This window comes from Bombyx mori, chromosome 28 (assembly GCF_030269925.1).
Source record: "Bombyx mori chromosome 28, ASM3026992v2".
NCBI classification, from domain to species: domain Eukaryota; kingdom Metazoa; phylum Arthropoda; class Insecta; order Lepidoptera; family Bombycidae; genus Bombyx; species Bombyx mori.
Genome location: NC_085134.1, coordinates 7,475,247 through 7,490,086, shown reverse-complemented (window position 1 = coordinate 7,490,086; position 14,840 = coordinate 7,475,247). Strand labels below are relative to the sequence as shown.

At 40.7% G+C, this 14,840-nt stretch overlaps 1 protein-coding gene across 1 annotated transcript in view; it reads right to left on the bottom strand.

Annotated features, from left to right (window-relative positions):
• The window catches only part of LOC101740444 (structural maintenance of chromosomes protein 5), a 17,369-nt gene extending 2,529 nt beyond the window's left edge, over nucleotides 1-14,840 (bottom strand). Inside the window, exons 1-17 of the mRNA XM_038021121.2 lie at nucleotides 14,602-14,840; nucleotides 14,036-14,177; nucleotides 13,572-13,760; nucleotides 13,097-13,317; nucleotides 12,642-12,888; nucleotides 11,875-12,082; nucleotides 11,179-11,326; nucleotides 10,478-10,619; nucleotides 9,983-10,188; nucleotides 9,317-9,480; nucleotides 8,463-8,592; nucleotides 7,852-7,987; nucleotides 7,029-7,235; nucleotides 6,449-6,532; nucleotides 4,535-4,756; nucleotides 3,358-3,467; nucleotides 591-708 (exon numbers count right to left, since the gene is read on the bottom strand). Of these exons, the coding sequence (XP_037877049.1) occupies nucleotides 591-708; nucleotides 3,358-3,467; nucleotides 4,535-4,756; nucleotides 6,449-6,532; nucleotides 7,029-7,235; nucleotides 7,852-7,987; nucleotides 8,463-8,592; nucleotides 9,317-9,480; nucleotides 9,983-10,188; nucleotides 10,478-10,619; nucleotides 11,179-11,326; nucleotides 11,875-12,082; nucleotides 12,642-12,888; nucleotides 13,097-13,317; nucleotides 13,572-13,760; nucleotides 14,036-14,177; nucleotides 14,602-14,672 (2,745 nt within the window). The 5' untranslated portion in view covers nucleotides 14,673-14,840. The remainder of the gene's footprint in view (nucleotides 1-590; nucleotides 709-3,357; nucleotides 3,468-4,534; nucleotides 4,757-6,448; nucleotides 6,533-7,028; nucleotides 7,236-7,851; nucleotides 7,988-8,462; nucleotides 8,593-9,316; nucleotides 9,481-9,982; nucleotides 10,189-10,477; nucleotides 10,620-11,178; nucleotides 11,327-11,874; nucleotides 12,083-12,641; nucleotides 12,889-13,096; nucleotides 13,318-13,571; nucleotides 13,761-14,035; nucleotides 14,178-14,601) is intronic.

The following is a 14,840-nucleotide window of genomic DNA, read 5'->3' as shown; positions in this document are numbered from 1 at the left end:
TTTTACACTCACTGCAAGCAATGAAACATAAAGTAGAGAGAGGATAATTTTTGATTAGCAAATATTTACCAAAAGGTAACACACAGCCATTCAATTCTAACACTACTACAACTACAATACATAAACAATAAATAACAATAAACAATCGGTTGAAAGTGTGAGGGGACTTTTTGGTGGGAACGCGAGGAGTGAAGTTGTGTGATTTATTTTATTTTGTCTATTTAGTGTTTCTTAAGGTTTGAATGTGTAATAAAGGTGATTTATTAACTGTTTAGTATCTGTGAAAGCGCACAAATGTGGGAAAATGAAACAAAGCCGCTGAACGTATCTTCTCGAGATCCTCCAAAAAGTCCACTGAAAAAGTCTCCGTAAATGATCACCATTCGATTGAGATTATATTTCATCCCATATCATCTCATTTCATGCCATGCCATGTTTCATATTAATCAACTTCATTTCATTTCACTTCATACTTATTCGTTTATATAAAAAAGAGATAGTGCAGTTTTCATTAAAATTAAAATTTGACCTAAAGGACTTAGTTACCAGGTCATAAAATCCTTTTTTTTTTTAAGTTTGAGGGTACTCACGTCGCTGTTCCCTTTGTCGAGTCTCACTTCGCCGGCGCAGTTCAGCAACGCGAACATCTCGCCGAAACGTTTGTCGATCTCCTGGAGAAGTTTCTCGACGGTCGGCAGCCATTGCGTGCTGGGAACATTGAATTCGCACTTTGTATTACATTAAAGGGCGAAAAGGTCACGGCTCCACAGATGCTATTATATACATATATATGTAGAGTAAGTATCGCCGCGAATAAAATAAAACTTTCACTGTTCCAAAATCTTTTTTTTTTTTTTTTTTTCCTACCTAAGCTGATAGCCCTAGCGGCTATTTCAGCGTAACCCTAACTTTAGTAGGTGAACTCACGGGGCTCAAACCTGACGATGTTGCTAACACGAACCCTAGCAAGAGTCGTGCTTCGCAGAATCTACCACCGGATCGGAAACGCGACCCACTGAGAAGATCCGGCGAGAAACTCAGTGGGCTGTGTCTGAGAGTTAATTTACTCGTCGAGCCCTTCGTCGCAAGCGACGGGTTCGACGAGAACGGTGACCGGTGCTTGAAGTACCTAGAAGCACCGTTAGTGGATCGGGAGGATCCGAGATGACGTGTTTTGGGCGACGTCGACTGCTTTCCATTCTGTCCGCAGGATCGGGAATGTAGTTACCGGCGGCCACGATGAGAGGGTTCTCGTGTCGTGCCGCTTTATCGAAGTGGCGCATGGACGCCGACTGCAGATACTTACTGATGGACTCTAAGTCCAGGTCGTCATGGAGGTCGACATTCCTGACGAACCACGGGGCTCCGACGGCTATCCTGCAAAAACGGGATTGAATGATTTGGAAGGACAAAATCTTCTATTATAATAATAATTTAAATAGTAGCACAATGTACCAAGGGAGAAAAGTAGGACATTTCCTCCCGCGTGTAAAATGAGATGTCCTACTTTTTTCCCGCGGTCCCCCCCCCCCCATACTCATAAAAAAACAATTTGACTGTTTTTTTTAAATAAACTACTATTAATTGAATAAGAACTGTCTGATGAACTCATCTTTGTTTAATATTTCACTATTAAGTTTTATTGCCTTTTGTTTATTTCACTTTTACACTAAACACAATATTGCTAATTACCCAAACACAACAATGGCGGAGGATTTTAGGTGCGTGAGAGCAGACGTAGACACTAACGCGCATGCGCACTTGTCAGTACCCAGGGAGGAAAAGTTACACTTTCTTCCCTGTACAGCGGGTGGAAAACCGAACTTTCGGCGTAGGTAGGAGAAAAATTAATTAACACTTTTATTATGTACGCCTTGCTCATTTTTTAACCGTCTTTGCAATTTTCCTTTTGTCTGTTATTCTCTTCTCCCTTTCTTACCGTTTTCTCTCACTCACATCTTAACGCTCCGTTCCACACTATTTTCATAGATTCCGTTCTTACCAATCCTACATATATATCTTTTTTTATTCCTTAGTTGTGTGGAGCTCACAGCCCACCTGGTGTTGTAGTGGTTACTGGAGCCCATAGACATCTACAACGTAAATGCGCCACACACCTTAAGATATAAGTTCTAAGGTCTCAGTATAGTTACAACGACTGCCCCACCCTCCAAACCGAAACGCATTACTGCTTCACGGCAGAAATAGGCGGGGTGGTGCCGTGCGGACTTACAAGAGGTCCTACCACCAGTAATTACTAGTGGTCGGAGTAGGTAGATTGATTTAAGGTCGTTGACGTCAAACGTAGAGGATAATATGGACATGCCTGCAAAATACCGGAACTCATATTTATTGTGTTATTTGTTCCGGAATTTTGAAATTAGCATGAATCTGTGTTTAAGTTGAAAAACGTGTTAATAATATTAATCTACGCTACCGGTGCTAGCTAATGGTGAAAGAAATCAGTATTTTATTTTATACAAAAACACCTTGGAATAGTTACACCGTATTTGGTCCCTTTCTGTTGAATTAGAAATGACGTTTGTCAGTGTGAGACAAAACTTAGACAGGGCTTTTTGTTACTTTATCTCATAAATATAGAAATTGTATCCGATGAGGAATAAAAATTTTTTTTTTAATTAAAAAAAATAATCATTATGGATAAAATGGCATGTCCATATTATAATATCTTGACGCAAGTATATAAAATCAATCTACCTACTCCGACCACTGGTAATTATGCAAATTATAATTTTGCGGGTTTGATTTTTAATACACGATGTTATTACTTCACCGTGGAAGTCAATCGTGAACATTTGTTGAGTACGTATTTCATAATCGCTTGAATGTCTAATACCTTACAGAAGAGAGCCGTTCGGATTGTCGATAATCCCATTCTCACGGATCGTTTGGAGTCTCTAGGTCTGCGGAGGGACTTCGGTTCCCTCTGTATTTTGTACCGCATGTTCCATGGGGAGTGCTCTGAGGAATTGTTCGAGATGATACCAACGTCTCGTTTTTACCATCGCACCGCCCGCCACCGGAGTAGAGTTCATCCATACTACCTGGAGCCACTGCGGTCATCCACAGTGCGTTTCCAGAGATCTTTTTTGCCACGTACCATCTGGCTATGGAATGAGCTCCCCTCCACGGCGTTTCCCGAGCGCTATGACTTGTCCTTCTTCAAACGAGGCTTGTGGAGAGTATTAAGCGGTAGGCAGCGGCTTGGCTCTGCCCTTGGCATTGCTGAAGTCCATGGGCGACGGTAACCACTCACCATCAGGTGGGCCGTATGCTAGTCTGCCTACAAAGGCAATAAAAAAAAACCTATTTCATAAACGCCTAAATGTCTGATACCTGAGCGTGTCCATCCGCCGTAGCAAGGTCTGGTTCTGTCGGTCAACATTCTTGTTCTCAGCTTGGAGAGCCTCTATCGCTTTCTCGCATTCCTCGTAATCCTTTATCACCTAAAAATATAAATACTAGCATTAGACGACGGTGTCTTGTGATTCAAGCAACTAACCCACAGACACAGCACACTGAGTTTCTCGCCAGATCTTCTCAATGGGTCGCGTTTTTGATCCACTAGTAGATTCTGCGAAGCACTGCTCTTGCTGGGGCCAGTGTTAGTAACACTCCCGGTTTGAGCCCCGTGAGCTCACCTACACGTCAAGGAAGAGCTGAAATAACCTCTCAAGGCTATTGTGCAGCAGCAGGTTCGTTCCTCGTCGTATTAGCGATTTTGAAATGAAAAAGGGCCGTTTTTATAATAGTAATCCACTTTAATCTTCCTTTGATACATTACATAAAATTTTATAGATTAATCGCACTGTGTCGTTGAAAAGTTTTTCTTGAATTATACATACTTAAAATGGAATCGAAATGAATGAAACAAAAAAGTTACGTAGGTAGATGGCGCATTCGATAAATTTAAAATGATGGAATTAAGCAGTCTGTTCCAGTTGACCAATAGATGGCGTAAACAGCTATCAACATTGGTTAAAAAAAAAAGGCTACTAGCAAATAAATAGGGGATTTCTTTTATACACACATACGCATTGCAATGTACAATGCGCATTTTAAATATTGTTACGCCGGTAAGAGTAACGCCATCTATCGCCGAATAGTCGAAAGAATATCGAAGGCACTAGTAGCATCTACAACGCTCGAGAAGCACAACGCCATCTATATTCAAATAGCAGAAACTATATTCAAATAGATGTGTGGAATATTCTCGATAATTCTAGGGATGTTGTATCGACTATAAAAGCGTTGCACAGATGGCACGCAGTCAGTCAGTAATCGGAACTACTCGAAGTGATACGGCGAATGGATCACCTGAAGTGAATTGAGAATTTTAAGGTGTTTGTTGAGTGCTTTAAGTATTGAATATAGTGTTAACTTGTAATTCGATAGAATTTTATTTATCCGGAATCCCAGCGCGTAACAATATCAGTCTGCAATCCGACGGGTCACTGACCAGTCCTGCTGCGACAGGTCAGTGACCTGTCCTGCAGTGACGTGGTCCACTCACGTTCCCGGTCTCCTTGTCCATACAGTCGACGCTGGTCTGCAGTTCGTAGCAGCGCTCGGCCAGCGCGTCCAGCTCGTCCGGCAGGTCGCGGAACAGCGCCGCGAGGGGGGAGGCGGGGTCGGCGGGGTCCGCGGCGCCGCAGCGAGCCCGCACCTGAGACAGCTTGGCGGCCGCCCTCGACTGAGCTTCAGCGTGCTGCGTCTGCACCAGCTCCAAGGATCTCTGCGGATCAACAACAACGACTTACTCTTCATCATAATCTCAGCCTGTCCCAGCAATTTTCACCAGGTCGCCGGTCCATCTGGTAGGTGGCCGTCACAAACTGCGCTTACGCTTAGTCATTTTCATTTTATAAAACATTACCAACATCACGATTGACTTGCAATTGGTTTTCGTCGCAAACGACGTCACTCGTATACATGACAATGCCCAAAAGTGGGCCAACTTTGGGTCAAAACTATTTGTACTTGAAAAACTATGCCTTACTTTTTCAAGTTGTTTGGTATATGAATCAACATTTCTATCACCCTGGCATTGTTTTACAAAATATAAATTACTTAATTGATAGCATCCGAAAACTGAGTACTTCCACCATTCACAGTTTTGAAATTCGCCAATAGGCAGACAAAGGGCATTGCCCATACAGCCTTATAGTAAACCTAAATGCTGCCAAACGAAAGAGTTGTCTGTGACTTGAACAACAAAAGAAATAAAAATAGCAAAAGGTTAATAACTGGGAATAATTCACAGACTTTTTTAGTTTATTTTTGTTCAATTCAATGTTTATAATAATATATTGTAATAATAATTATTAATTAAAACCATGAATTATTTAATATTTTTAGACATTAATAATTCCATTAGTAAAAATCTCAATGGCTCACCATTACTTATTCTTATTATCTATGGTCAGAGAGTTTTGGCAGCAACCCGAGTGAAGCGTCACTTGAAGTTTTATTTTAATGTTTTTCTAATAGTTTATTGCATTGTATAATATATAAATTGGGTATTGTTTTATATACTAAACGTCAATAATCGTTGTTCACGATTATTGAGGCATTGGAATAACACTGTGGCTAAAATAGCAGTGACTGTTTTTTTTTTAAGATAAAAGGTCTGCGGACACTCATTCTCAGTCGATGTGTTATTCGTCGAGTTGACGTCGAAACTCCCAAAAAGCAATAAAAAGGGATACACCGGCTTTTTATTGACATGAAAATAATATAACTACGACAGACTAGGCTGTATAGGCTACGCTCTTTGCCTACCGATTGGCGAATTTAAAAATAACAACAACAATATCGTTGCCGGCTTCCCGATTTTCATTTCCGAACGAAGGGTCAATGAAGTCCATTCTCAGAAACCACTTTCATTTTATTATTATTATATCCTGATAATAATAATAAAATGTACATAAGGGCTTATTTCTAGCCAAATTGACCACAATTAACTTATTTAACACTGTAACTAATTATGAGAGCGATTATTGATTTCGAAGAAAACAATTAACAACTTAATTTTAGCTGCAGAAAAAAACAGATTTCTCTTAAACCTGGGTGAGAATATAAAAATTGTTTTCTGAATATGAAACGATATTTCTTTGTCTATCAAATTAAGTTAAAACCATTATGACCCGACAACTTTTTTTAGGGGCCCAAACGCCCTAAGAAAATGGGCATTGTCCTTTTCATGCCATTAATAAGATTTTATTTGTACTTTTGTGTACATTGCCTGCTGCAGTGTGGACATATATTAATTTCTTAAACATTGTCACGTTTCACCAGATCACCTAACATCTAACATGAAAGAAGCAACGGCCTGGCTATGCATTAGCACTGCATACATCCGTGCATGACGGCGACAATTTATACCGTATGTTTGGCTGCTTAAGGAAACAATAATAGCATTAACTACCTTGGCTTCGTCCAATTCGTTTCTCAGATCGATCAATTCTGATTCCCGTTGAACGATCTCATCGCGTATTATCTCCAGTTTAACCTGTAAATGAAAATCATGTATCACTCCACCGAAACTATTACATGTTCCATCTCATTCTCTCACAGATTAAATCGTATAGGTGATAAGATATTTGATAGGTTTTACTGGTGGTAGGACCTCTTGTGAGTCCGCGCGGGTAGGTACCACCATCCTGCTTATTTCTACTAATAAATAGTCACGCAGTCAACGTGTTAACGCCTGGTGGGGCGTGAGTTCGTTCACCCACCAAAGCAGTAAGACAGTATCCGGTCACCGTTAATCTAACCCATAGACACAGCCTGCTGAATTTCTCGCAGAATCTTCTCAGTGGGTCGCTATTCCGATCCGATGTTAGATTCTGCGAAGCACTGCTCTTGTTAGGGCTAGTGTTAGCATCACTCAGGTTTGAGCCCCCTGAGCTCACCTACTATAATAGCCTCTCAAGGCTATCAGCTTTAGTAGGTTTTTTTTTAAAGTGAGTAGGAGGGTGTGGGGTGTTGGGGAGGCGCGGCGGCACCTTGAGCAGCGCGGGCGCGGCGGCGGCGGCGTGCAGGCGGCGCAGCGCCCCCGCGCCCCCCGCGTGCAGGCGGCGCTGGGCGGCGGCGGCGCGGGCCCGCAGTGCGGCGGCGCGGCTCGACTCGGCGGCGACGTCGAAGGACTCCTCGTTCTCGATGCCCTCCACTTTCCTCGCCTGAACTCTTATTTGGCACGATATCTCTGCGATCTGCAACGTTAATAGTTTAATTGTTAATGCTCTGCTCACAATATATTGTGTATCTGTACGGTTTGTACATACTGAATACGTTGACAACCGTGCGTTATCATTGTGGTGTCTAACTATTTTATTATATTCTTGGCGCAGTGCACTTAGCAACATGCACTCGTTAACACTTTACCATCTGTGTTTAACCAACATAATAAAGGTGCTCAAACAACATACTTACTCTTTGGAACTCTACAAACTTCCCCATGAACCCCAACAGTATTGTTCGCTAAAATATCGAAATTTATAACCTTAGTTACTGATTGATTGACTTAATATTTCATTTCAAACATTCGAACAATGAACTTCGTTTGTTTCTTGTCTGGCGTCTAATATTGAAATCGTTTTTTTTATCAAATATTTTAATGAGCCTTTCACTTTTACGTCAGTGTAGAGCCAATTCTCCGCATCGAATAATATTTTTCAACTTTTTAATTAAAACTAAATATTATTTAGATACTACATATTTAACTTACTATTTAAATAGTAAATAATGAAGCTAGTTTTTTGAACGAATTATTAAGCCTTCGTAAAGTGGGTTAATTTTTTTTTTTTTTATAATTGCATCACACCTTACCTTTGATGCATTGTCTTTAATAACTTTCAATTCATTATTTAGTTGGCCCTGCCTTTGTTCCAGCTCCGAGATGTGATCTCCCAGACTCTTGATGGCGGCCAATTGGCTTTCCGAGGTCGCATTTAATGTTTTCAATCTAAAAAAAATTACAGAAACCACTAAAATAATCGGATATTTCAATCTCTATTATATTATCTGCGCACGGCCTCCTAATGCTAAGTGCTAATCATCACTTGTGAATATTATTTCCAGGGGCACAGTTAAGGTTTATTTTGCTTAGATGGGTGGACGAGCTCACAGCCCATCTGGTGTTAAGTGGTTACTGGAGCCCATAGACATCTACAACGTAAATGTGCCACACACCTTGAGATATAAGTTCTAAGGTTTCAAGTATAGTTACAACGGCTACCCCGCCCTTCAAACCGAAACGCATTACTGCTTCACGGCAGGGTGGTGGTGCGGACTCACAAGAGGTCCTATCATCAGTAATAAGAAGTGTTAAAAGGGACTTTGTAATTGGAATAGAGAGTTAAAGGTTATGTTGAAATAGTCACTTAAGGCCATCAGATTAGGTAGGAAAATAAAGAAGGCTATATATGTTGTGCACTGACTGTAGCGCGCAGGTGCGGATGAGGTCGGCGTCGCGCGCGTTGGCAAGCAGGCGCGGCGGCCGCACCTCGCCCACCGTGCTGGCGCGCGCGCCGCTGTACTGCGACACGCGCACGCTGAACCGGTGCCGCGCTGCAACACGTATATATATATATATACACTAGCGACCCGCCCTTGCTTCGCTTCGGAAACATTAAAGTTTATTATAGATAGTTGAGTCCCGCGATGTTACCCGGGGCTATTGTCGTACCGCGGGTGAAGCCGCGGGGCGAAGTCAGTCTAAAAAAAGTAGCCTAAGTTACACAACAACGTCAGTGAAAGTCTCGTCAAAATCGGTCCAGCCGTTCCAGAGATTAGCCGGAACAGACAGACAGACAGACAAAAATTGTAAAAATACTATTTTGGTGTATGTACCGTATATATATTTATATGCATGTAGTAAAAAGCGGTTATTTCAATATTACAAACAAACACTCCAATTTTATTCATATGTGTAAATATAATTAGAAATCACGATATATAATATAAAGCGTGGGGTGTTTCTCAGGATATTATCAAAATAACCTTTCTACTCATATCTGTGCATAAAGTATTTATAACTACTGATACCATGCACTCCACGGTTTTTTTTACAATAAAATCATTTTTTCTTACACTATTTTCATTTTTTAGTTGAATTTCAATTTTTTCAATATTTTTTTTTAAAAATTGAATTGTCATCGATCCTTATCAAGTATACCAAATCTCGAGTTAATCCGACGTTTTGGAAGAGTCTCAAAATAATATTCAAAGATTCCGTTACATACAAACATACATACGTCTGAATCTAATAAAAGCGTATTAAAAAAAAACTCACTTGTAAAAAACAGCGTGACGTGATCCGGCACGTTCTCGCTGTGGTGGTACGTGTGGTCGTTCCCGATGGGGATCCTGTGGACTTGGTACTGCTCGCACAGGTACCGCAGCACCGGGCCCGGCGCCGCTATGCCCTCCACCAAGGTCCTCTGGAACCCGAGGTAGCTGCAACGTAACCACTCACTACAGAACGCGAACTAAAACCTTCAAAGGGACGTTTAATATCCTCCGAGGTTTTATTGTTTAGATGGGTGGACGAGCTCATAGCCTAACTGATGTTAAGTGGTCACTGGAGCCCATAGACATTTTTTTGGTGACCCGGCGGCCTTTCCAGTTTCACCAGAACAGGTGGGCGAGCAAAGGCTCAGCCAGGGGGAGTGGGATTTGCTAACAGCTGCCCGAGCGCCTCCGAAGGAGATCTAACAACTCAAGAGCAGCTGCTTCGCGAATGAATCTACTACCGGATCGGAATCGCGAAACATAAATGTGCCACCCACCTTGAGATGAGTTCTAAGGTCTTAGTTTAGTTAGAACTTATATCTCAATGTGGGTAGCGCATTTACCTTGTACAATGTCTATGGGCTCCAACACCCACTTAACACCAGATGGGCTGTAAGCTCGTCCACACATGTAGGCAATAAAAAAAAGGACTGGTCCTTAGCCGTACCTGAGTTCCCTGATGTCGTGGTGGGGCGCGCTGAAGTCCCCGGCGCGGCTGCAGAGGGCGCTGACGGCGCGCAGCTGCAGCTCCTCGCGGACCCTCTGCAGGAAGAGGTTCATGTCGCGGCTGGACTGGAACGTGAAGGCGACCAGGTCCTTGCTGGAGACCGTCGACTCGAGGTAGCGGGCGGTCTCCGGATGCGTGAATTTCAGCTGACGGAAAACGATTTCGTTATTTCCTTGTAGGCATACGAGCATACGGCCCACCTGGTGTTAAGTGGTTACTGGAGGCCTTATACAGCTACAACGTAAATGCGCTACCCACCTTGAAATATAAGTTCTAAGGTCTATAATTACAACAGCTGACCCACCCTTCAAACCGAAACGCATTACTACTTCATGGCAGAAATAGGCGGAGTGGCGGTACCTAACAGTGCGGACTCACAAGAGGTCCTACCACAAGTAAATTTCAGTCCAGTATTTGGAGAAGTATTTCCATTACCTCGAGCATCATGGGCCCGTAGACCTGGTCATGGAACAACTCCTTGTTCTCGTTGAGCCATTCCAGCGCCTTGTAGGTGTCCTCGCTGTATTCTTTCAAAGTCTCTAAACGCTTCGTCTCGACGTCTTCTAATTTCCTTAATCTGAAATTCAGGACAACGGGTAACGACGAAAGTCCAAAATTAACATATATAACACATATTATTACGCCGGTAAGAGTAAAGGCATCTATCGCCGAATAGCCGAAACGAACATCAAAAGCACTAGTAACGCTGAGAAAGCTCGAGAAGTACAATGCCATCTGTTGTCAGATAGTGGAAACACACATCGAAGCTACTCGACTTGCCCAGAATGTTCTCGATAAATCTAGGGATGTCGTATCGACTATAAAAGCGTTGCAGAGATGGCACGCAGTCAGTCACTTAATAATCAGAACTACTCAATGCGAAACAGCTAACGGATCACCTGAAGCGAAGCGGAAGAAGTGAATTAAGAATTTTAAAGTGCTTTGTGAGTGTTTTAAGTGATAAATACAGTTTTAAGTTGTACTTTGGTAGAGCTTTTATTAACCCCGAACCCCAGCGCGAAACAATATTATGTACGCATTTCATCATCGTTTTGTTGTTATTATGTACACAGGTCAGCCAGGCCCCGTCTCGCGGCGGTCGGCTAGAACTTTCATTGCAAACTAAATAAGCTCACTTGTTTTTCAATATCCTAAGGTTGGGTAGAGTCTGCTGTTCATATTCCATCTCCTTCCTGGCTTTGCTCCTCTGAATGCTGTGGATTTGTGATTGGATCTCGCTTATACGTTCCCTCAGCGCTCTTGCTTTCTCACTTGCTATTTTCTCTGAAACATGTCAAGGCCCGGATAAGTTGCTTTTGTAAAAACTTCAGCAAAGCCATAATTACCATTTTTTATGGTTTAATTTGACGTATTCTTACTGTAGTTATATGGTCAGTTCACAAGCTAGTTATTATTATTATTTAGTTTTTAGATGAATAACACACCTTACTCATATGTGACCAAAACTGAACTGCAACAGTATTTGATATGTCAGAAACGTTTGGTAGCTGCAAACGTTCCAACTCCATACAATTTTGAGTTAGCTTTTACACTATCGAAAACATTAAAAATCTAGCACTACGCACACTGAGTTCCTCAACCTCCCTTGTTTCATAAGTTTCAAACCTTAGCTGTTATATATAGCAGCTGCCACATTATGGAAACTGTATCACATAGCATACAAAATAATTTTCTTACGAACTTTTGTTTTTAAATTTTCTCCAAGTTTCATATCTTAAAGATAAGAGAAAAAAAAGGAATGTGGTTTGTGTTGATTTAGTGACTTTCTCGCCTCAGTTCTAGACCATGGACCATGTGTCTAGTGAACTCACCGTCGCCAAATTTCTCAATGAGGCTAGTTCTGTCGTTCTTCAGTTTGTCGAGTTTCGTTCTGGCCTCGACCAACTCTCTCTCTCTATTCCTGTGCCTCTGCAGCTTCTCCTCAAAAGCGCGGTCCACCTCCTTGATCTGTCTATCGTAGTCCTGGATGCCGTTTAGCAGCTCTTTCACTTTATCCGCTAGCTCATTTATTTTTCTACTCTGTTGACATAAATTAAAATATGGAACAAATTATTTTAGATATATGAATGATGATAAATTAGACTTTACTCTCGATATCAGATCTGTTCGTAAACTGAGCGTTTGTAAACTTTGCAAGTTATTTATCTCAATTGCTATTTTATTTCTTGTAAGAGTAGATTTTACTATAAAACCATTTCTATTATTTGAATTTTAAATGGAATAGTGGCAATATGACATCACTTTCAACAACAGTATTATAATATATGATTAACACAATAAGTCAAAAAAAGAGACAAAATCGCATTTTTTTTTTTATTGCTAGATGGGTGGACGAGCTCACAGCCCACCTGATGTTAAGTAGTTACTGGAGCCCATAGACATCTACGACGTAAATACGCCACTCACCTTGAGATATAAGTTCTAAGGTCTCAAGTATTGTTACAACGGCTGCTCCACCCTTCAAACCGAAATGCATTACTGTTTCACGGCTGAGATAGGCAGAGCGGTGGTACCTACCCGCGCGGACTCACAAGAGGTCCTACCACCAGTAATATGTAAAAAAGAGCATTTAACTCACCCCTGTTGCTCTTTCCTGTTCCAATTTGATTTTTTCTTCTCTCAATCTCTGTACAGCCATTTCCAATGGCTGCTTCTTCTTGTGACTAGCCTTGACTATTTTCAGAGCCTCTGCCATGCGAGTCTCGGTCTGCGCCGCTCTGGCACTTAACAGTTTATATTGAAGCCACAGTTTCTTCTTTTCACATATACTAATTTTCTTTTCATACTCGTTTCGATGTCGCATAGCTTCTATTTTCTTTTTTAAGCTAAAACGTTATAAGAGAAGCGTTTACTGGAGGCCAAACATATTGATAATGTTAATGCCAGCTCTATACTGGGGGTATGAGTTCTAAATCTTAGTTCTATAGTACAAAGACTCCACCCTGAAATGCTGAAATGCTGATTATTATCGTTTCTTTACCAGAGACTGAGTGCCGAGTTATATGTTAAAGTATTTAATATTTTCATACTAACGTTTCATGTAATGTCATCTGTTCCTCGATTAATTTGGTGTTAGTTTGCATTTTGTTGTCCAACTGTCTTTGTTCGGTTCTGTAATTTACCAAATTGTTCATTTGCCCTATGGCCTCCTGGTCACCGATCGTTGCTAGCGTTCTCTTGAGCAATTCCTGAGGGTTCATTTGGCAGAAATCTTGGACTCGGTTTTGAGGTAACATCTGGCATAGGTTGTCCACCTGGACGAAAGATAAGAATTGAGTTTTTTTGTGATTCAGAGTGGTAAAAATGCACTCATATAATTGTGAACATAATTATAACTACACTGTGTTTATTACCATTATATTGTTTCTGACAATTCAAGTCGATTCAAGACACACTGAATTGTTATTGAACATAAATAAGGTTTAAGAATAATTATCAAGACCTGCTTCAATATATATTATTTAGATCCACCTTTATTCAGCTCTTGACTTGCAAAGACTTTACTTACTTGTATTTTCAAACTAGTTACTAAATCCTGAACAGTTTTTTCTTTCACACTTCTATAGTCAATCGCCCACAAAGACTCTCCTCGCAAATTGAAAGTCCTCGTTATAATCACATTTCTTTCACCCGGTTCCTTATATAATTCTATCTCAATTTTTGCCTTTTCGCATCCAGTGCGCACATAGTCATTTATCTGTAATCATCAAACCATTTATTTCATTGGCCATCATTACAGCTAATAGCCATATAAAATGTAATTATCATGAATATTACTGGTGGTAGGACCTCTTGTGAGTCTGTATGGGTAGGTATCACCACCGCGCCTATTTCTGCCGTGAAGCAGTAATGCGTTTCGGTTTACAGGGTGGGGCAGCCGTTGTAACTACACTGAGACCTTAGGATTCATATCTTGTTAACTGTGCACACATATCATGAGATTTCTATTCTTAACAAATTTTATTTATTTACCTTTTTTGATCGGCCCGTAAGTTGGGGCTTACCGCATAGTCCAAGTATGATTGCACAGACAAACGTAGACTTCCCTGTTCCATTGGGACCAATGATCAGGTTCAGTGATGTGTTTGGGAACAGCTCTACTTCTTTATATGTACTAGAATCAAATAATGAAAGATTTGATTATCTTTTTGTAAGCTTCTTATTCAGAAATAGCCATTCATTTTTAAATGAATTAATAATATGTTCAATTTGTATACGGCACTAGTGGTGTTTCGGATAAGATAACTACATAATATCTAAATTAAAGTAGATTCTTTGGTTGATTGTTATCAGGTTATACTGGGCCGATGTCCTGATAGGTTACACAGTTTGCCAAATTTTATTCGGAAAAGCAGTTCAAAAATAATTTACGCGCCAATTTTTTTTTAACTCTCTTTCTAGTAAATCTATTTCAACAATTGCGTAGTTGTTAAGTAATAAAACTATTCGGTTTTTACTAAGATTGTGTTCTTAAGCATAAAGAGTTAATTTATTGTGATCAGTAATAAATAAAGTGGTAATACACAATTTTGACTTACAGGAAGTTTTCTAACGCAATTCTGAATATGGAGCCAGGCCTCGCTCCTATATTATTAGAAGTTTCCGACATAATAAAAATTATTAGAGGTTATTATCATTTATCACAATAAAAATACATTTTCGAGACATTTGACTAAAACTAATTGTTGTGATTGTGAAGAGTTCTTTCTTACGGCCGTTTTCCGGTTGTTGAAAGTTGAATGAAGCTATCTGGCATCTGCTATCTATGTCAAGTGTC